At 37.9% G+C, this 21,885-nt stretch overlaps 1 protein-coding gene across 2 annotated transcripts in view; it reads right to left on the bottom strand.

Moving 5' to 3' along the window:
* The window catches only part of AFF2 (ALF transcription elongation factor 2), a 592,065-nt gene that overhangs the window by 394,097 nt on the left and 176,083 nt on the right, over positions 1-21,885 (bottom strand). For both annotated transcript variants that reach the window (XM_008273461.5, XM_051831608.3), the window contains exons 2-3: positions 13,972-14,092; positions 1,264-2,124 (exon numbers count right to left, since the gene is read on the bottom strand). In XM_008273461.5, coding sequence (XP_008271683.3) covers positions 1,264-2,124; positions 13,972-14,092 — 982 coding nt within the window. The remainder of the gene's footprint in view (positions 1-1,263; positions 2,125-13,971; positions 14,093-21,885) is intronic.

The following is a 21,885-nucleotide window of genomic DNA, read 5'->3' as shown; positions in this document are numbered from 1 at the left end:
TTTACAGGTGGTTCAAAGGCAGTGAAGGTGCAGAATAGGCAACAGAATGGAAAGATACTTAGGAGGATGCTTCACAAGACTTCATGAATGACGATACAAAAAGCAAAATTGCCTCAGAAATGAAAAAATATTAAAATCATATGTCTAGAATTTATAAGCAACATCCCCAGATATATCCCTTCCTTTGTGTTCCCATTGTCATCTGAAATCACCGCATCTGCTGAGGATAAGTAAAGGAAGAAGAGCAGAGGGCTTAGATAGTCAGAATTCTCTAATTTGAACACCACTAACTTAGATTCTGCAAAAATTCATCCAGAAAGTCTGTCACGCCTTTTAAGTAAGAATTTCAACCTACTTTTTTCCTCTGTGTCTTTTCAAGCATTTAGTCACCAATAACAGGAATCCAATTTAAAGGAAGTAGCTTCTTCCCATCAATGCTTGAGGTGCAGTAGGTAGCTGCATACATGGTAGTGTCAGAGAGGCAGCCCCATGTACATCCCCTCACAGGGGAACAAGGCCTGGAATTAACTCCTTTGGGAGTGTTTGGTCCCTCTAGACTTCTCTTATACAAGGCAGTGATTCCTGAGATGGGTAGGGCATTTAGTCACTCTAAACCCAGTGGGACTTTGGTTGGTAACAATGCCATTTTTTTAATAGAAGGGATGAAGGTAGTATGAGAGGGCTATGTAGTTATCTCTAGAAGGACATGATGCAGAAGGGAGCACTGAGGGATACAAAAGATAACTTTAAGCTCTTGCCAAGGAATAGCCTTGGGGAATAGCCCTGCAAGCAGAGAGAAAACTAAGATTTTTAAAGAATCCCTTCCACTTCACGTTCTAGCAAATCATACTTGTATGTTCTCACACCTTAAGGAACTTCTGTGTTTTATGTTTATGTTATTTGGTTATTGAAGGTCTTATGTGATTTACACTCTACTCATGAACCTCATACTATTTAACAAGTTAAAATTTTGAATTTTACTAGTTTGTGCATATTGCTAAAGGTGCATTTTCTGAAACTATTTTATAACTCCAACTTTTCATTCATACTAACCTTTTCATTGGTCATTCCAAATTACCAAAATTTAACTGTATTTGCAGAGTGTTAACTAGTCATGTCTCAAGTGACAGATCAAGAACAAGATTCTGACCTTGAAGAATCATATATGACTTAATAAGGCAATTAAGAGCTTGTTGTGAATATTTGATAATAGAGGTTAGAAAAGTGAAATAAAAATGAAACAAAACTTGAAAAATTACTTACTTCATTTGTTTGGAGGATCGTGAACTTTGACAGCTTAGTCTTTGAATTGGCTGCATTGGGTTTTCCATCCAAGAGTGATCCAAATGACAGATTCCCAAACCCGTTCTCAAATTCAATGGAAGGTTTCAGTGTAGGAGAGATGTCTGGTGCCTGTTCTTGGCCATCCATGGGTCTTACATATGCAGTTGGTTTTTGCTGCCCCATGCTTGTTTTGCAGTAAATCCCTGGTGGGAAGCTTTGAACTGAAAGGCCACTGCTGGGAGCTAATAAAGAAGAGGCAACTAAGGGAGACCCAGGTGCTTGCACTGTAAATTCAGATTCTTCTGCTGAGTTGGATTGAAAGATTTCTTTGAAAGCATCCTCTCCACTGAACATGGGATTAATGTCTTCCTTTGTAGATGGATTTGATTCTTCAGTGGCTCCAACTTGGGGAGCTTCAGCTGGGTAGACAAAGAAATCTTCGAGTCTGGCTTGAGTCTGGTCCTGTGTCAAAGTCTGCATCTTGTTGGGCTGACTTCCGGCCTGGCTTGCTGGTATGGTGCTAGGATTATGACTATCTCGTGGCCACTCAGGTTTTGATTTTCTGTTGCTGTGTATCAGGGTTGAATTCAGGATCACAACAGAAGGTGGAGGCACTGATGCCGAGGAATGGGTATTATCCTGGTGAGATGGTATCATTCGGTTCTTTTGTTCTGAAAAAAAGCTTGGTTCATTTTTGTTGATGGGAGTCTGGGGCACAGAATTCTTTGGGATACCCACTAGATGATTCTGATTAGAATGGTTAGTTAGCAAATCCTTCATTTCATCATAGTTTCCAAGCGTGTTCTGGACTCGGTTGGCAAGTGCATCACCTTTGTTTGTCTAAAATAACAAAAAGATGGGGGTGGGAGGAGAAAGAATGAATAGGTTTGTGTTTCCTAATGTTTATGTTTCAAACAGATGCCTTAAGTAGACTAGCATATAGGGTTCTGTAAAATTGTCACACTTCCATAAAATTTCATACTTTTCATATTCTCTGAGAGAAAAAAAATCAATAACACTACTTAAAGAGCGTCTTGTAAAGAGCAAGTGTGATTAACGTTGGGATACTAATTGGCCTGTCTTAAAGTTATTGAAAAAAGTTTTAAATTATGTTATTTATTAATTAGATTTGAAAGATTATATATTTTAGGTCAGATGAGCTGAACTGTTACATGAAATAAAAACAACTTCACTTTATTGATAATTGGAATTATAACTGAATATTATATATGTTCTTGATACATAAGCCTTTGTACTATATTATACCAAGAAAAAGGCTTAGCCAATTGGATAAGGAAGTCAGCTAAATTGTGTTATCATGACAATATTAAGTTTAGAAAGGGCATGGGATTAAACAACATCTAATTGAGCTAACTTATGACTAAAGTGAAGCTAATTCCTTTTAATCAAAGAAATGTATAAATTACTGGTGTCTGCCTACATATTCTGGGGGTGACTATTTACATACTGATAATTCATACTCATTTACTTTGAAAGAATGCAATTTTCTTCAACAGTGACTCAAATCCTCCTGTGTCTTTTCAGTGATTTAGAAAAAAAATATTCAAGAATTCAAAGTATTGGTTAAGTAAATCAAAGTAATCTTTTCAAAATGATGTTAGTCTAATGGGTAGGAGTTGCAGAAGCAACCAAATCATTCTACGGACAATCATCATGCCATCTACAGCACTCCTATAGGATATATTAATCCTATTAAGATAGTTATGATGATTTTTTAAAATAATTAAGCTCCTGCATAAAATTTGCAACATACAAAGCAAATCTTTCATGACTGAAAAATAGTGGGTATACTTGAATACTACATTGATGAAATCTCAATTGTTCATCCTCAAATTGATTTTTATTTTTTATATGCTAAAGGGGTTATCAAAATAAGTTCCTGAATTCAGAAGGGTAAAGGACTTCTTTGTGCATGGGATTCATTATCTAGGCTTAAGACGTTGCAATAAAAGATGGCTACTAATATCCAAGAGCCATCTGACAACTGGGCCACCAGGTAGGGAAGATACCACCTAATGTGGCCTTCAGGTCCCAGGAGTAACAAACATGTTCTCCATGAACAGGAGGAGGTGAACACCTCCCCGTTGGTAAACTGTCCACTGAAGACAAATGTCTAACATCTAAGGTTTCTTACATGGCCTATACACAGGCTGCTCCCCTAGTATATACAGGGAGTACACTGGCCCAAGTCTGGTATCTCAGTCTAAACCTAACTTATATAGCTGCTAACTATTCTTTGTATGTAAAGATGGGAGATTATGCAGATAGATGGAGGGTGAAGTACTGGAAATAAATGAAATCACCCAGGAAAAGAAAATGTAGAATGAGAAGATCAGGTTGGGGAAGGAAACCCTGGGCAGCGTCAAACTTTAAAAGACTGAGAGAAGAAAAGGAGACAACAAAGGGCATCGAGAAAGAACAATCGAAAAGAGAGAAGCCAATGGATATCTTGACTTTATTACTAGCACAGTCTCTATATACTGTATATGCCTTCAATTCATATATGTATTAAATCAAGGAAATGAGGGAAGTTATAAAGATATGAATTTCAAAGATCAACTAAAGTATGCTAAATATATTCTAAGGGAACACTGGAAAATTGAGATCTGTAGAAATTAAATACATGTGAATTTTAGTATTCTTATCCTCAAGAACATCTTATATTGCATTATATGCAACCTTGGTACTAAAGTAGTGATTAAACAAGTAACATTCCATATAATCCTTAGCTAAATAAACACTGTATTTTCAGAAATACATTTGAAAGGCATATTTAAAAGATAAAGGTGGGTAGGAAACACTTTTATTCCCTAGGAGTCCCTAGGTTTTTCATTTTTAATTGCAAAAATTATGTTTCAGTAAAGGTAAGAATCTACTCTTTGCATATAGTGGTCACTTATAACCGAACTGCACAATGAACCATATGGGCAGCAGTCGAAACTGGTATCTCAATTCAATCCCTAAATTTAAAACAAAGAATATTTAGAGTATTGAGGTTCCAGCCAAAATTCGAGTCAAGCACAGGTTTCTTCTTGCCTCTCAAACAGATAACCTCTTGGGTCAAATGAATGAATGCTGATATCTGGCTATATTAAAGGATCTGACCCTACAAGAGAAAACAACACCATTTCATTTCCCATATGAAACGATTTAGTCTTACTACCTGACTTTCATGGAAACAGAGCTTCACACAATCAGAACCACCTTGCCCTTAGGTGTCACAAAGATACAATTCCAGCTTCTGAGAGGCCATTCTATTCTCATGCTAGACCAATAACATCAGAGCTCAAGAATCACATTTTTGAGAGCAAGCAAGCTAGTCACATCCTTTTTCTTGTTTCAGTAAATAGGAAAGACATGCTTATTCTTGTCCTTAGTGGAGAAAACATTATCTAGTTTTAATGTCTCCTCATTTATGTGTAATGTTATAATGATCTGGGTTTTTGATGTGTGCTTAATCTTTCTTCCATGACTAGGTTATACAAGATGCTTGAAATTTCTGGGGTAACTAATATACTACCTAAAATGTAATGTATTGGAGTGAAATGGACATTTTGAGATTCAATGTTTGTTTACAGCCCTTGTCTCCACTGTTGAGGAACAGTTTTTTTTTTTTTTTTTATACTATGTGTTGAACTCTTTACTTAATGTAGGGTTAACCTTATGAGTATAAAATAAACTGAAAACATATTGGAGTGAAATAGACATTTTGAGAATAAATGATTGTTTATAGCCCTTGTCTCTTCCACCGAGGAACAGTGTAATGTTTTGTTTTGTATTCTTTCTCTGAATACTATTTGTTGAACTCCTTTACTCAGAGTAAGGGTAACTATACAATAATTAAGTATAATGAAAATATATCATTGTAAAAATTAAGAATGGAAATTCAAGAGGGAGGGGGAGGAAGGGTTGGAGCGTGGGCAGTGGGGGTGGAGGATAGAAGGGGAAGTATCGTTATGTTCCTAAATCTGTATATAGGAAATATATGAGACTTGCAAAACAAATAAAATTTAAAATAAAGAAATAAAAAGACATGTACTTCAGGACTGATATTTTAAAAAAAAATACCCAAAAGAAATCAGCATATGAGTTATCTGTATTCCCATATTTATAGCAGCTCAATTCACAATAGCTAAGATATGTAATCAACCCAGATGTCCATCAACTGATGAGTGAATAAAAAAACTATGGTATATACACACTGTAGAGCACCACTCAGCTGTAAAAATAAAAAAAAATGAAATCCTGTTTTTGCAACAAAATGGATGCAACTGGAAAACATTATTCTTAGTAAAATAATCCAGTCCCAAAAAGACAGATCATATGTTTTCCCTGATATGGGGTAACTAATGGAGTACCTAAAATGTAGTGTACTGGAGTGAAATAGACATTTTGAGATTTCATTATTGTTTACAGCTCTAGCGTCTACTGTTGAGGAACAGTGTTTTTTTTTTTTCCTCATACTATTTGTTGAACTCTCTAGTTGGTGTAGGGTTTAAACTGAAAATAGATTTTTGTAAAAATTAATAGTGGGAATAGGAGTGGGAGGAGGAATAAATGTTGAAGCATGGGAGGGAGAAGGGGAGGGTAGGGTGGGAACTATCACTATTTTACTAAATCTGTATATATGCAATACACTTTGAATAAAATTAAAGAAAATTAGGAGAATTTCTGAACTTATCAATGTCATAATGTGAATACACACACACACGCATATACGAATAAAATTAGGAGGAAATTGAAATTTCTCTGAACAGTACAGAAAAATCAAACTCCTTCTACATAATGTAAAAACTACAACTATGATTTGTCTCACTGAATAAAACTATGAGCTCTTGAAAGTCCAAGGCCACTTTTTATTCATCTTTAAATCCCCAAGACTTAGTACCATGTCTGGTGCATATTAAGTATGAAAAACTTATTGTCAAATGGAATAGAATAAAATTATAGTTCATAACCTCCCTATATCAAAATAAAGAATTTGCAACGGCTTAGAGTAGAAGGCACAGAAATGGAAACGTAAAGTCAGGCTAATTTGGTTACTATGATTGGACATTAAATTGAACTTTGAGCTTCCTCATAGCTAAGGCAAAAAGAAAAAGCTCATAGGTTCTAGAATGCCCTTTGTCTGATGGAAGAAAGCATGTACTAATTAATTAGTTGAGACAAATTATTGCCTGATAATAAAATGTAAAAATAAATTCCTCTAACTGGTTCATTTATAAGAATCTTTGAGCAATAAAAAACAAGTTTTGTTATCAATTTTCCAGAAGATGAATACATGTCCTTTATGTGTTTTTTTTCTCTATTGTGATAAAGAGCAGTACTAAGGAAAGTTAAATCTGCCTGTGGCATTAGATATCTAGGTTAATATAAATAAACTCTGCCTCCCCATAATTAGGTAACTGTCAATGAGTTTTTAAGTTTTGGAAGAAATCTGTTATACAGAAAACCAGTGGGGCTTGAAATGTGTACCTCTGTGTGCACTAATGACACAGGAAGGGTGGAGCTGTAATAACTTGGAGGTATGGAGGGCTGTCATCTCCCTTAGACTAACTTCCTCAAGGAGTAATTGTCTCAAAAGCAGTTGTGACAGGAACTGCATAGCAGACAATTCAAGGATGAATTCATAGGTGATACTTTTCTGAGTTGCTGATTGAAGAAAGAGCCATATGCTTCGCATAACAGACATGCTATGGCTACCAGTCAGAATTACCATGCTCATTCTTAAGACAAATACTGGAAAATTCAAAACACTCATGAGGCAGAATGAGCCACAGAACACGGACACACAGCCTCAAGAAGCCTATCATACAACAGTCACCAACTAATCTAACAGTCCGTCCATGTCACCAAAGCAAACTCTTTTTTTTTTTTTATTGACAGGCAGAGTGGATAGCGACAGAGAGACTGACAGAGAGAAAGGTCTTCCTTTTTGCCGTTGGTTCACCCTCCAATGCCACCGCGGCCGGCACGCTGCGGCCGGCGCACCACGCTGATCCGAAGCCAGGAGCCAGGTGCTTCTCCTGGTCTCCCATGGGGTGCAGGGCCCAAGCCCTTGGGCCATCCTCCACTGCACTCCTAGGCCATAGCAGAGAGCTGGCCTGGAAGAAGGGCAACCGGGACAGAATCTGGCGCCCCGACTGGGACTAGAACCCAGTGTGCCAGCGCCACAGGCAGAGGATTAGCCTATTGAGCCATGGCGCCAGCCCCAAAGTAAACTCTTTGCCTTCTAACTATTAGAGATGATTTAGTGAAAACCAGATTTTAATTTCTCAAGATGCGGTTATGAGATCCACTAAATAGAAAACCCAATGGGTCCTGAAATACATTTATACACAAGTACACAATGTATTCTTATTATACACCATAGCAACTTCTGATTCACATTGAATGTTCTTTTTTGCTCTCCAGAGACTTAGCAATCCTATTAAGGAGCAAGGTAATCTTGGCAGTCTGGATTGGACATTATAAACATAGAAAAATGAAATTTGGCCATTTCAATCAATTACAGGTTTTTTTTCAATTTGGCCATTTTTTTACTTCCGGTTCTAGAAAATTGGTTGATTCCTTAAAGGTAAGCTCTCTAGCCATGATTTTCTAAGTAATCACAATATCTCTATCATCAAGAAAATGCATTTTCCAAGTATTTTAAGGCATAAATTACATGTCTGGTTTGTGGCTCATGACTAACAGAACTCCTTCATTTAAGCTTTTTGCCTCTCATTACTTTAGAAAATGCAAACTTCCCTCAGTTTGCTTTAATGCTGTCTGCAAATAGGAGCATAATTTCCTCACAATACTAACATGAAGAAGGCCACTGTACCAAAGTATTTCTTTTTAATAAAAGTATTAAAAAGCTAGAAATTTTGGAATACATTACTTATTTTACTTTATTGTGACTAAAGAATGCAATTTAGCGATTCTTTTTTCTAATCCTAATATTTTACAGTTAATCACTATAAACAGTAAGTTGTTTCTTTGCCGTAGTTTTAATGACAATGATAGTCTGAACTTTTACAGTACTTTACAGATTTCAAATAAGGTTTCCTAGGCTCTTTCATTTGATCCCTATAACAACCATGTGAGCCAACAGTCACACTCTGGCCTCCATTTGGCCTTTTCCTGTCCCAACATAAATAACCTTAAGTAGTCATTAGAAAAACCTCTTTGTGCCTCAGTTTCCTCACTTTGACTGAGTTGTGTTGAGGTAGAAAATGTTACTCTTATTACTATTAATTATTATGATTCACTTCAGAAATGAGAAAACTACAGGCTAGAGAAATGAAGTTTCTTCCCCACAGTCACCCAGCAGGTAAGCTTATTAAGACTTCTGACTTCCTATCAGAGTATAAACAATTCCTTTTACAAAATCACATTGAAGTGGGTTGAAAAGCCTGTACTCACCATGTACAAGAACGTGAAGATGCATAAAAGCATTTCACTTCTCTGAACTACAATTCTTCATGAGAAACATTGGGAAAATGCAATATTCATATGGCTTTTGTTCAGAAGTTTGTTAATGTGGTATATCATATTGATTGATTTGTGAATGTTGAACCATTCCTGCATATCAGGGATAAAAAAATCCCACTTGGTCTGGATGGATGACCTTTCTGATGCATTGTTGCATTCTATTGGCTAGAATTTTTTTGAGGATGTTTGTGTCTATGTTCATCAAGGAAATTGGTCTGTAATTTTCTTTCAATGCTGCATCTTTTTCAGGCTTAGGGATTAAGGTGATGCTGGCTTCACAGGAAGAATTTTGGAGGATTCCCTCTCTTTCAATTGTTTTGAGAAGAATTGGAGTTATTTCTTTAAATATCTGGAATAACAAGAGCCTCGCATGATCACTGTCGTCATAAATAAGAGTGTCAATTGTTAAATCAACAACAGAGTCACTGTGCACTTGCTCGACATGTAGGACCTCTGTCCTTTTTGAGTGTACTATGAGAATTAAAGGTAAAATTTGTCTTCAAACAGTACTTTATACTTTGTGTGTCTGTATGACAGCAAACTGTTGAAATCTTTACTTAGTATAGGGTTGATCTTCTGTATATAAAGATAATTAAAAATGAATCTTAATGAAGGATGGGATGGGAGAGGGAGTAGAAGGTGGGGTGGGAATGGGGGAGGGAGGGCAGCTATGGGGGAAGAGCTGCTATATTCCAAAAGCTGTGCCTGTGAAATTTATATTTATTAAATAAAAGCTTTCTAAAAACTGCAATACTCTACTTGTCACAAGGATGAAAGAACTACATACAAAAAGCTCTGGCACAGTGCCTTCCACAGAGTTGGCACGTGGTACATGCCAACTCCTCACCAATCTTTCTACACTAGCAAAAACGTATCAAACAGCTTTATATTTCTCACGCACGTTTGAAGACTTCCTTCTCAAAAGGATAATATGAACTCAGATTTGAAAGATGTAAGCTACACAGGTAGCCCTAGACAGAAATTCCCTCTCAGTAACCAAATCTGGGGGTCGCCAACATTCTTTCCATTCCATAGGTGGTCCAGGGAAAGAAAGGAAAGAAATCATCCAGGAAATAAGAGATCACCATTTCTTCTTTCTATTAAGAAAGGGCAGTAGACTCTAGGAACCAGCATTCACTTGGCTAGATCATTAATTACTGACACTACAAGCCAAATGATTAGGCCATGTTCAAGCCTTTGAGATAACAAGAAGCTTCCTGAAAGTCCTGATTAACCACATGAGGAATTTTTACTTTTAAGTTGATTAAGTATTCCCATTACAACCCTAGTGGAAGGTTGTGGTGTCTCCTTGTTTTCTAAAAATGCACTGTGAGCCAGTTCTAGGACTCCTGCTGCCACTAGCATGCCCAGGTACTCCAAGTATCACCAGCTGAGTCTTTTTTCTAAGGTACCTTTTAAGTGCACATTAGTGCTCATATCATAATATAGGAGAAGAAAAGATACATAATCCTCAGTGATCTCACAGGGAATCCTGAACATAAACAGCACAAAATGACAACTGATCATCAACACAAGGGTGAGAGAAAAAGAATTACTAGGTAACCAACTGTTAGTATTGCTCCTTTTTTCATAGTTTAGACCAAAGAACAAAGATTATTCCCCATAAAGAAGTACAAAAGCAACAAGCTACTTATACAACATGCCTGGCCTTGAACAAGGCTAAATGTTTCCATCTGTGTCTCTACTTAATGTAACCTTGTGGTATCAAGACAAATGACTTATGAAAACTTCTGACAATGTTAAGAACAGGCTTTTCATCTTCAAAGCCTACTCAAAAATATACTGCTAGTATCTACAAATAAATGCATGTCTATATGATGGGCGAGAATACATTTACCTTAAAGATAACAGACCATTAATTCAACATGATTTGCAATATTAAGGAAGACTAAATGAAGAGTTCTTCATCTCATAATAGCGTTGAGAATGGGTGTGGACACTGAATTTAAAGAATAGACTCTCTGAGAAAAGTTCATTTTTTCATCCATCCAAAGAATTAAAACTCATCTGTTTGTCCCTCTTTCACCTTGAGAAGGAACAGTATGCCTATCACCCTTTGACCTTCCGCTACTCCCAGTCTTGCTCTATCCCCAATCTTGCTTAAACTTGCCTGCTTTTTTTCTCATTCTAATGTTCCATTCTCTACTTCTTCCCCTGGCTCAGGATTTTTCACCTACTCCTCATCTTGTCATTTATAATGGTCTCCTGCTCTACTCAGCATCAACTCTGTCCTATGCATCTTCCACTTACCCTTCTCCATTGATGTTGATTCCTTCCCATCCAACTCTAAAAATGCTCACATTTCTCTCACTTAAAAAAGAAGCTTCCCTCAATATAGTTGCTCCCTTTACTTTCTAACTTTCCTCTCTCCTTTCCTCCCTGCAAAACTTCTTTGCAAAATCACATCAACTGCTTCTCTTTACTTAACCACTACCTGATTACTCTCCAATCCCTGGCAGGTTGTCTCCCTACAATAACCACCACATCAACAAATAAAAAGACTTTTCCCTAAGGTCACCAGCTACCCTTACCTGAGAAATCCACCAGCCAATTTATAGCTCTTGCCTTTGCTGGTCTTTCATGCAACTATCAGGCCATTCCTCCAAAAAATCCTTTGGTTTTTAGTAAATATTTCTTTCCTACTACTTTCCTTACCTCTCTGATCACTCCTTTTTAGTCTATTTTCTTATACCTTGCTCACAGCACCAGTTTTATTCCTGAAATATTGCTACTACCCAGAATTCTCTTTGTCTCTCTCTTACTCCATAACATCACTCAGTGACTCATTCTCACAGCTTTCACTGTCACCTATACAAAGGTAAAAGTTAAATATAAATTTGCTACTCCCATGAGCTCCCTACACATATATCCAGTGCCTACTGGATATCTCCCCTTTGATATTACATTGATATTTTCAAACCCAACATGTTCAAAACTGAATTGTTTTTTTCTCTACAAGCAACAACCATGTTATCTTCTTGAATAACTTGATAATGATACTACCATACTCTCAAGTCAAAAACTTTAAAATCATTCATTCCTACCCCATACTTTCTCATATTCAATTAGACACCCAATCCTTTCATTTCAGTTTCTTCCTTCTACCTTGAACCTTTGCCACTATAAGGTCCCCTTAGCAATTAAAATAGATTTGTAACCTTCCTCTATTTTCCCATGTCCTGTCCAACATCATCTTTCTAAATTGTACATCTGTCCTGGCTATGCCATGAATTAAAAATTTGTAATGCCTTCTCTTCAAGTACAGAACAGAATTCAAACTCTTTGGAGTGAGGTACAAACTCTTTATTGATCCTTTCTCTGTCTGTTTCTGTAATAGCCTCATTATGCAGCCATATCGTCATTTGTTCATGATGACTTCTACCACTGGACTAGGAATTCCGTGAGTGCAGATATTAAGAATTATTCCTCTTTGTACACCAGTCTAAGAGACTAGTATGCAGTAATCCTTCAATAATTGTGTGTTAAAGGAATCAAATATCTAAATACACACATTCAAATGTATAATATAAATTAAAAGTGGCCGATACAAGAAAAATACATTTTTATGGATTATACTATTATTGACAGTTCACAAACCAATAGTTTTACATTACCTAAGTCTATTCCAGGCATACCAAAATTGGAAGTGACCTGAGTGTCTCAATCAAGAACTGTTTCCTTGTTCTGAACAAGGGAACAAACTGATTGTCTCACTAGTCACCAATTCAGTCAACTTACCCTTTACCCCAAAGTAGCATTGGGCCCTGTACTGTCCTCATTCAAGAACTTCTCTTTTCCAAAAGTCTCTGTAGGTTAAATAGTGTTCTCATAAAATTTCAACTAATGAAAATTTTCTGTTTTATTTATTACATTATTTTTGTTTCACTATAGAAAATTACAATGTTACTAAATTTCAATGAAAACTAATCAACTGCCAGCAGTTGAATAAGATTCTTTCATCATAATCGTTTTCCAGTCACTCCAAATATCCACCTCAGATAGAAAGTTCATAGGCAGTCATTGTGAAATCAATACTTGCAGACATAGCAGTATAATGGTTATTGGAGCTACACACTAGCCAGAATACATGAAAAAGTTAGCATAACTACGCTATCTCAATCTGGTTGAAGCAATTTCTTAACCTATGATTATTTACCACCACAAAAAATTATTGGCTTTTTCCTTTATTCTTCTTTTTTAACTTTTACTTAATAAATATAAATCTCCAAAGTACAGCTTTTGGATTACAGTGGCTTTTGCCCCCCCCCCCCCCATAACTTCCCTCCCACCTACAACCCTCCCATCTCCCGCTCCCTCTCCCATTCCATTCACATCAAGATGAATTTTCAATTATCTTTCTATACAGAAGATCAATTTAGTATATATTAAGTAAAGATTTGAACAGTTTGCACCCACACAGAAACACAAAGTGTAAAGTACTGTTTGAGTACTAGTTATAGCATTACTTCACAGTGTACATCATATTAAGGACAGAGATCCTACATGGGGAGTAAGTGCACAGTGACTCCTCTTGTTGACTTAACAAATTGACACTTTTGTTTATGGCGTCAGTAATCACCCTAGGCTCTTGTCATGAGTTGCCAAGGCTATGGAGGCCTTTTGAGTTCACCAACACCGATCTGATTTAGACAAGGTCATAGTGAAAGTGGAAGTTCTCTCCTCCCTTCAGAGAAAAGTACCTCCTTCTTTGATGGCCCATTCTTTCCTTTATTCTTGAAGAGTGGTTTTCAAAGAGTACTCACACCACTGAACATCTGCTAACAAAGTAACATGGGAATTGATAGAAATGGTACTGTGATGGGTGGCAATGATTGGAAGGAGAAATAGGCAACATGCATTGACATTCTGATGAAGACTTCAGGAGTTGTCTCTATGATAATCAAAGCCCTGGAATGCATGGGGGGGGGGATTCCTTGCTGTAGGAAGTGTTAGGAAAACCCTACTCTTCTCATCAGAGAAGTTGGATTTTGTCTCTGAAGACTTCCTCAGAAACTTGTAATTACCCAAATACAGTATATGTATTTATATTAGCTGTAAAATATATTCTTCTGCACGTGACTTGGGAATGTTAAAGGCAAATTAAATGTCGATTCATGAGTAACAGACAACCATTTTGCAGAAAGATGAATGACATACATATTCAGCTACCTTGTAGGGCTCCCCAAAAAGATCAAAGCCTGAAGAAAAGAGATCATCTTCTTGCTGGACTTCTTGATTCCTTCGCTCCCATTCCTTCTTTTTAAGTGCACTACGGTCTTGTTCATAGTGACTGATATGAAAAGAAAATGACAAAAGGAAAGAAAAGGTTAGTGGTAAAAGAAAAATAATTAAAAAGAGGGAAAAAAGAAATTAGAAACTCTAGTCATGACCAGGAGAATATGGCAGAATTCTTTTCTCTTGTCCTTGTTTGATTTTTAGAATCAATCACATGCTTCCCACTGTGCAGAAAGGTACTGAATTAAAATTACATTGTGGTGCCAACTGCCTAGGGCTCAGAATCCACAGATGTCACAAAGTCCCAGGGGAAAAGAATTATCAAACCATGGAGGTACAGATAAACTAGAATTCTTCTCTGAGCCCACAGCCAGGATAAGTCTGTTTTAATAAAGGCACACAAAAATCTAAGGACATTTTTGGAAACATAGACACACAACTATAAATCACTTAAATACCCACACTCCTTTTTGTGTGGTTGTTGTTGTATTGGTCTTCCCATAATTTGCTTCAAAGATAACTGGAAGATTTTTGGGGAAATTCTTCATAAAAAAGGGGTCTAGTTTAAACAACCATTAAATAACAATGAAAAAAGATAGGTATCAAAAGTCTTGAATGATCTTAATGCACAAATGTTAATAAAAATTTGTTTATTCTATGACTCTTATATTTTAGGCTTTCCCATTTGGATATAAAAAGCTTTGAGACAACATTTAAGATATCGGGCTGATTCCAAGAATTGAAGGAAACTGAATTAAAAGATAAGTTTATTTTGGTGTATTTTTTAAAAAAAATCCATGTAGACAAATGCTCTTCAAAGAGTGCATAGAAAATCCATAATATGCAAAAATGGCATGGATGCATGGATTTCAAAATTTTTAGCACTCAAATGAACTAATCTTTAAATCCATTTTCCAGGAACTGTTTCAAGATCCTTCATATATTCTGGGCACTTAGGTGTTACAGAATGAAACACTTCCCTATTAAGAAAACAACTATTTTCTTCATCATGTAGTTCTGCTAATTAAATCAGTCTTTAAGTCCTATGGTACAGGCTGAGCATACCTAATCTAAAAATCCAAAACCTTAAAGTTTTTGTGCATTGACATGATGTCACAGTTGGAAAATTTCACTCTAGACCTCAAAATGCAAGCACACCAGAAGCATTGCACAAATTATGGTCAGACTATGAATCTAAGGTATATATGAAACAAATGGATTTCATGTTTAAACCTGGGTCCCATCCTAAAGCTATCTTATGATATATATGCAAATATTCCCAAACCCAAAATAATGCTAAATCTGAAACACTTTTGGTTTCAGGGATTTCAGATACATAATACTCAATCTGTATTGAATTTTATTTTGTTCAATGGCTTTATTTTTTTAAGATTTTATTTTATTTATTTTAAAAGCAGAGTTTCAAAGAGACAGAGGAAGACAGATCCTCCATCAGCTGTTTCACTCCTCAAATGGCCACAATGGCCAGGGTTGGGCCAGGCTGAATCCAGGAGCCATGAACCAAGAGCTTCTTCCTCGTATCCCATGTGGGTGCAGGGACCCAAATACTCAGGCCATCCTCCACTGCTTTCCCAGGTCATTAGCAGAAAGTGTTATTGGAGGTAAAGCAGCCTGGACATGAATCAGTGCCCATATGGAATGCTGGCACTGAAGATGGCAGCTTAATACACTGCACCAGAGCACCAGCCCTTATTTACTGTTTTTTTTTTCTCCTGCTTTTGATGTTACCCTTATCCATGATGTTACCCTTATCCAAGCTGGGTAAATTTAAATTATATAAAATAAATTATATGAATGTACATATATCAATTGTACATAAATTTCCTAGCAGGTGCTGTATAGATATTGGTTTCCTTCCTCGTGTTAATATTACTGTGTTAAGACTTAGATAATTGACATGCATATTAACATAATAGTAAGAGAAATTACAAGAGATATACTGATGTAAAGTTACAAGTTGACAGGTTTTGAATAAATTTCAAAACCTAATGCCGGGGGACAGGTGCTGTGGCGCAGTGGGTTAAGCCTCCACCTGTGGCACTGGCACCCCACATGGGCACCAGTAGGCTGCTCCTCTTCAGATCCAGTTCTCTGCTTCAGCTCTCTGATATAGCCTTGGAAAGCAGTAAAAGATGTCCCAGGCGCTCGGGCCCCTGCACCAGCCTGAGGGCCCTGGAGGAGGCTCCTGGCTCTTGACTTCAGATCGGCACAGTTCCTGCTATTGCGGCCATTTGGGGAGTGAACTAGCAGATGGAAGATTTCTCTCTGTCTCTCCCTCTCACCATCTGTAATTCTACTTCTCAAATGAATAAATAAAATCTCACAAAACAAAACAAAAACCTAATGTGGGGCTGGTGCTGTAACATAGCAGGTAAGGCTGCCGTCTGAAGTGCTGGCATCCCATATGGGTGCCGGCTCAAGTCTTGGCTCTTCCAATTCTGATCCAGCTCTTTGCTATGGCCTGGGAAAGCAATAGAAGATGGCCCAAGTCCTTCGGCCCTGGCACACATGTGAGAGACCCAGAGGAGGCTGCTGGCTCCTGCCTTTGGATCGGCCCAGGCATTGTGGCTGTCTAGGAAGTGAACCAGTGGATGGAGGACCTCTCTCTCTCTCTCTCTCACTCTCTGCCTCTGTCTCTCTGTAACTCTGTCTTTCAAATAAATAAATAAATCTTTATAAGAAAAACCATAATGCTTAATGCCTATAATTGGTAAGTTAGATTGCTCATGAGTAGCATAACTTTAATTTATAACATAGAAGCCTAGAGCAAGAAGTATCTATGCAGCTTAAATAGATGTTGATACACTCTTAATGTGTGGTGCCACTGCACTTAATTTACCTTTTGCCACAGAAATTCTTGAATTGTCAAATTCAAAGTGTCTTTTGATAGCCATATCATTTGGAGAAATAACACTCATTGCTCTATATTTAAATAGTGGCAACATTTATAGAATGCTTACATTCACACTGCACTTTCATAATGCAGACAATGCCAGATACATAAGAGCTTACTGGGCCACTCATTCGTTTGGCATATGGTACCACTGGCTGGGAAAAGCAAAGAAAACATGCAAACCCCTACTCCAATCCCATGCCACATATCTGCAGAATGCCTGGTCAAGAAGATACCAAGTCCAGGTATTAAAAACCAGCCTTATCTTGTCTAGTCTCAGAAACCCTCTAAACATACCATGTTTTCTCATGCTATCATTTCATTTCTGTTTGCAAGCTGAGATGAGAGCCCCAAACAGTTGCCATGTGTCCCAGTGTCTATGTTGGAGTCTGATGTGGAATGAATCTGGCATTTTTTCAGGGCATCTTCACTCCATTAAGTGTGGAGAATGAGACTGTGCCTCTATGCCACATATACTGGATGTGTGTAATACAAACCCATCAATTTGCCAAAATGTAAGAAAGACAGAGTGTCAGGATAGGGGTGGGAAAACAAGTTAGAATATTTAGTGGGAGTAGAAGGTTTGTTGCAAAGGGGAAGGACACTTAATTTCTTTGCCTTCCATAGCAAATGATTGTCCATAACCAAACAAGAAGCAAAAGAAGTAATGCAAGCAAGATGTCAGTTTTCTAGCTATCCGTTCATTTCATGCACCTGACAGCTCACAATGACAGGCCCATAGATCACATTTAATTCTCCAATGAAGAGAACTGAAGTGTTTTGGTCTCTTGGCTTTGCAAACTACTTTCCTTCTCCTCTGAGGGAAAGATATAATTAAAACCCTAAAGGAAAAAAAAAAGGAGGAGAAGAGAAACGTGCTTCAACTTGCATGACAACCCTTCAAGCGGCCAGCAGTAAGGGCACTTTCGGGGCTTTACACTTGGCTTTGATTTGTTAGGAGGCTCTTGGCTGCATTTTGCATCAGTTCATTAGCTACCAAACTCCAGATGCAAATTTGAATAGCAGATTGAGTGTGCTCACGGGTGTTATCTGTTGCAAGCAAAACTGCCTGCTGCATTTTTTAACACATATAACAAAGAACAGTTAATTCTCATATCGATGGTGAGAATGAATTTAATCTCCATAGAGTTCCACTGTTCCTGGAAGGCAACCAAATATCTCCAACATTTTCCTTTCTCACTCAGCATGGCGTTGTATTGAAAGCTTCACATGGCGAGGTCTAATGAAGAATGAACTACATGGTGATGAGGCTTTCAGTGTATAACGTCACTGATTTCTGACTGAAACCGACATTACTAATTTGAAGCACCAGCTAATTAAAACCACAGCTATGTATTTAGCCTCTTGTTACACCTACTGCAGTTTATAATTATGAGGACCTCTTTATCTACTCAATTAAAGTTCTTACAATTCACCTAGGCTGTGTTTGAAACAGCGAGCCATGCAGAGGCTGCAAGAAAGTATATGTCTCTCCCTTGATGATTTGATGTGTCTTTATACTCTGGAATTTGTTTTACAAAGGAAAAGGGGCTCCATAGCCCCTAAAGAATGTTCAAGCCAGAAAACTGAATTAATCATTATGTTACTGGTCTAAATAACCGCAGCTTATTCACAATGATGAGCACAGGATGAATTGGTCGTATCAGAATGAAAACCCATCTTTATATGGAGAAGTTAAGCAAAAATGTTTGACTCGAAGGTTCATCATTCTTAGTAAGTTGGGAGTATTTTTTCCTCCTGGATATAGTAATATCTGTCACATAAGGATGACATAAAAACCACTGACCACTCAAAACTAATGTATTCATAATAAACCAAATACCTTTGATTTCTCTCTGTCTATCCTATATTTTTGGAATTTCTTTTTCGCTGATGTCCATATCAACGATAGGAACAACACAGAAAGAAGAATAAGTTCCATTTAACTACTTGGTTAACAGTCACTCTCATGCAAGACATGATAGACAGAAGCTTCTTTCCTTCATGAAGTTTTCACATTAGCTGTGATTTCACACACCCATGTGGTTTCTTGGCCCCCAGTAGCAGAGAAACTTCTCACATTTACATAGAAGCAAACTAAGGTCCTCCTAAAATGAGGGATGCTCTCCGAAGTCCTCATCAAATGAGTGGCAAAAGAAGATTTGAACCGGATTCATCCATCTTTAAATTCAAATAGTTCTCCTTTTCCTCTTTTCTCAGACACTCTCCTATCCCTGACCTTAAACTTGTTCTTGTATGTAGGTAACTCTCACGCTGCACATTAGAAGCCTCAGGTATATCTGTGTGACAATAAAATCCAGTGTACAGGTAGATTCACTGAGATCCAGAAAGTTCAATTATGCCATCTTCATTAGCTCACAGTGGTAGCCCACTCAGGCTGACAACACAGGCAAGTCTTCTGAAATAGAGACTTTTAAAAGAGAAGAGACTGTCACAATTACATATGTATAGTGCCCTCATTTTACAGATGAGGAAATTGAACTTTTTAGGTAATGGGCCTCACAGCAGGTTTGTGGCAGAACTAGGAGTCAGGAACCCAGGTTTTCCTGTTCCTAAACTAGCACTCGCCCCAATACCCATGATTTCTTTTTTCTGCCCCTGGTGTTTCCATCACTCCAAAATAAATATAAAATTTTTTTCACTCTATTATTCAACTTTCCTTAGGATTGAATTTTATTAGAAATTGCCAGTAGCAAAAAACATTAGGAATTTAATTTGGATTCAAGTATAGAAAAAACATCAGTTTCCTTTTATCAAAATGTAAATACACTAAAGTGATTACAAAAATTAAGGACATCTATGAGGAAGTGGCTGGGGTGGAGAACAGTAAAGCAGTTTAAGTCCATTGAGCCTATGTATTTCATAAAGCCTAATGATCATTGATTACCTAATTAAAACTACCTGGGGAAGCATTTAAAAACACCTATATTTAAAAATAACAAATTTGTTTAAAAATATGTCTAACTAATATAAGATTTATTTTTGTAACAATGTGCTTGAAAGTAAATAATTCAGCTTTACTATCTTCTAGTCCAACTGCATTAAATGACTTTATTTTGCCTATAAGAGCATAAAATACACATTTAATTCACCCAAGGGAGAAACATAAGCTGTAACTTACTCCTTGTGGTCTTATTGGGATGGGAGAGGGAGTGGGAGATGGAAGGGTTGGGGGTGGGAGGGAGGTTATGGGGGGAAAAAGCCGCTATGATCCAAAAGTTGTTCTTTGGAAATTTATATTCATTCAATAAAAGTTAAAAAAGAAAGAATTTCTCCCTTTTATAAAATGTGTGCAGATTTATCCTTAGCCCATGTTCCAGAGTTCCAAATGCCACTTTCTCAACATTTAGCTATGTGTTTAATTTGATACCAATCTAATCTGCACATATCTTCTATTTCTTAAAAGAGAGACTCTCAGCTATCCAATGCATTCAAAAACAACCCCCAATTTCTTTATTTATTTTCTCTAATAAACTTTAATTGAGAGGTGGTGGAGCCAAGATGGCGGAAAAGTGAGGGCACGCACCGATAGTCCGGGAAAATTTAGTTTAATAAAAGGGGAGTTACGGTAGCCTCAGAAAAAAGAACCAGGAAAATATTGCAGAGGAAACTCTTCTGGATCGAGTGGCCGTGAATCGGAGGACCTACTGGGAGAACAAGGTCACCCACCGCGCGGAAGCCGAGCCGCGGGACCGAGCCGCAGGAAGCCGCAGGGTCTGCGCGCCAGTGCTCGAAGGGAAGTGCGTGCCACACAGACAACAGCGGGGAGACTTGGGACGTCCAGGGCTCCGAGTCCACACATCAGAGCTGGAAGGGGAGCGGACCTGCGTGGAGAGCGTGGGAGCCCACAGTTCGGGACACCAGTGGCAGACTCAACACACCAGCGCTGGAACGCGAGGTGAGCCCAACCTCAATAGCCCGAGACACCGGCAGGCAAGCGGAGAGAGGAGACTAGAGGGAACGACCCCCGGGGTGGGGGGGGGGGGAACTTCACCAGGCTAACTGGAAGAGAGAGAGAGGGAAAAAAAAAAAAGGTGACTGGTACGGACACAGGTTTCTCTCTCTCCGCTCACCTCTCAAGGGCGAGCAAGACAAAGAGCAGGCGCCATCTTGGACATACGTCATAAGCAGAGCGACCTCAGGTCTGCATCGGCCCTGAGCCTAGCAGAAAAACCTGACTCTGGGCGGGGCGAATTAACAGGAGATTAGGACCTAGTAAATTTGTGGTGCTACTGAACTGAGACTGTGAAAAAAGAGACGGTCGGGGAGAGAACTCATGGAATTCACGTGAGCACTCTACAGAGACGCTACAATTCTGTAACTTTGGCAACCCAGTGGGAGACTGAAGGAGAATTTGAGCCCACTCTGAGGGCCGAACAGATTCCCTGTGTGGTCCTTGGGAAAGAGCTTCCCATCTCTGGCTCCTGTGGGTATATCATTTGCCTGCTAACTACCTCCAACTTCGTTCAACTGTGCAGAATAACTTCCCTTTTGAATCAAAAAAAAGAAAGAAAGAGAGAGAGAGAGAGGTTTACCACGCCTAACCTGGGAGTGTCACCTTTGGCACACCAAACAGAGCTCTCAGGCCACACCCATCTCAAGCCCTAAGGCTCCATCAAAAACAGATAGTCCACTTAATCTAGAGTCATAGTATAACAAGAAAAAGCACCACAGTGAAGAAACCAAATATCTCCAATATGACAAATAACAAACGCAAAAACCAAGGTAATAAAAACAAGGAAGTCACCATGACACCCTCAAATGAAAAAGACACCCCAATTCAAGATTATGAGGATGATGACATAGAAGAAATGCAAGAAGCAGATCTCAAAAAATTGATAAGAGCATTAAGAAGTTCTCAAAAACAAATTCTTGAACTACAGAAATCCTTAATGGACAAGATTGAAAATCTC

This window comes from Oryctolagus cuniculus, chromosome X (genome assembly GCF_051225735.1).
Source record: "Oryctolagus cuniculus isolate XC-2025 breed Fujian yellow rabbit chromosome X, ASM5122573v1, whole genome shotgun sequence".
NCBI lineage: Eukaryota > Metazoa > Chordata > Mammalia > Lagomorpha > Leporidae > Oryctolagus > Oryctolagus cuniculus.
The sequence above is the reverse complement of the archived record's forward strand: the minus strand, read 5'-3'. Positions and strand labels throughout refer to the sequence as shown.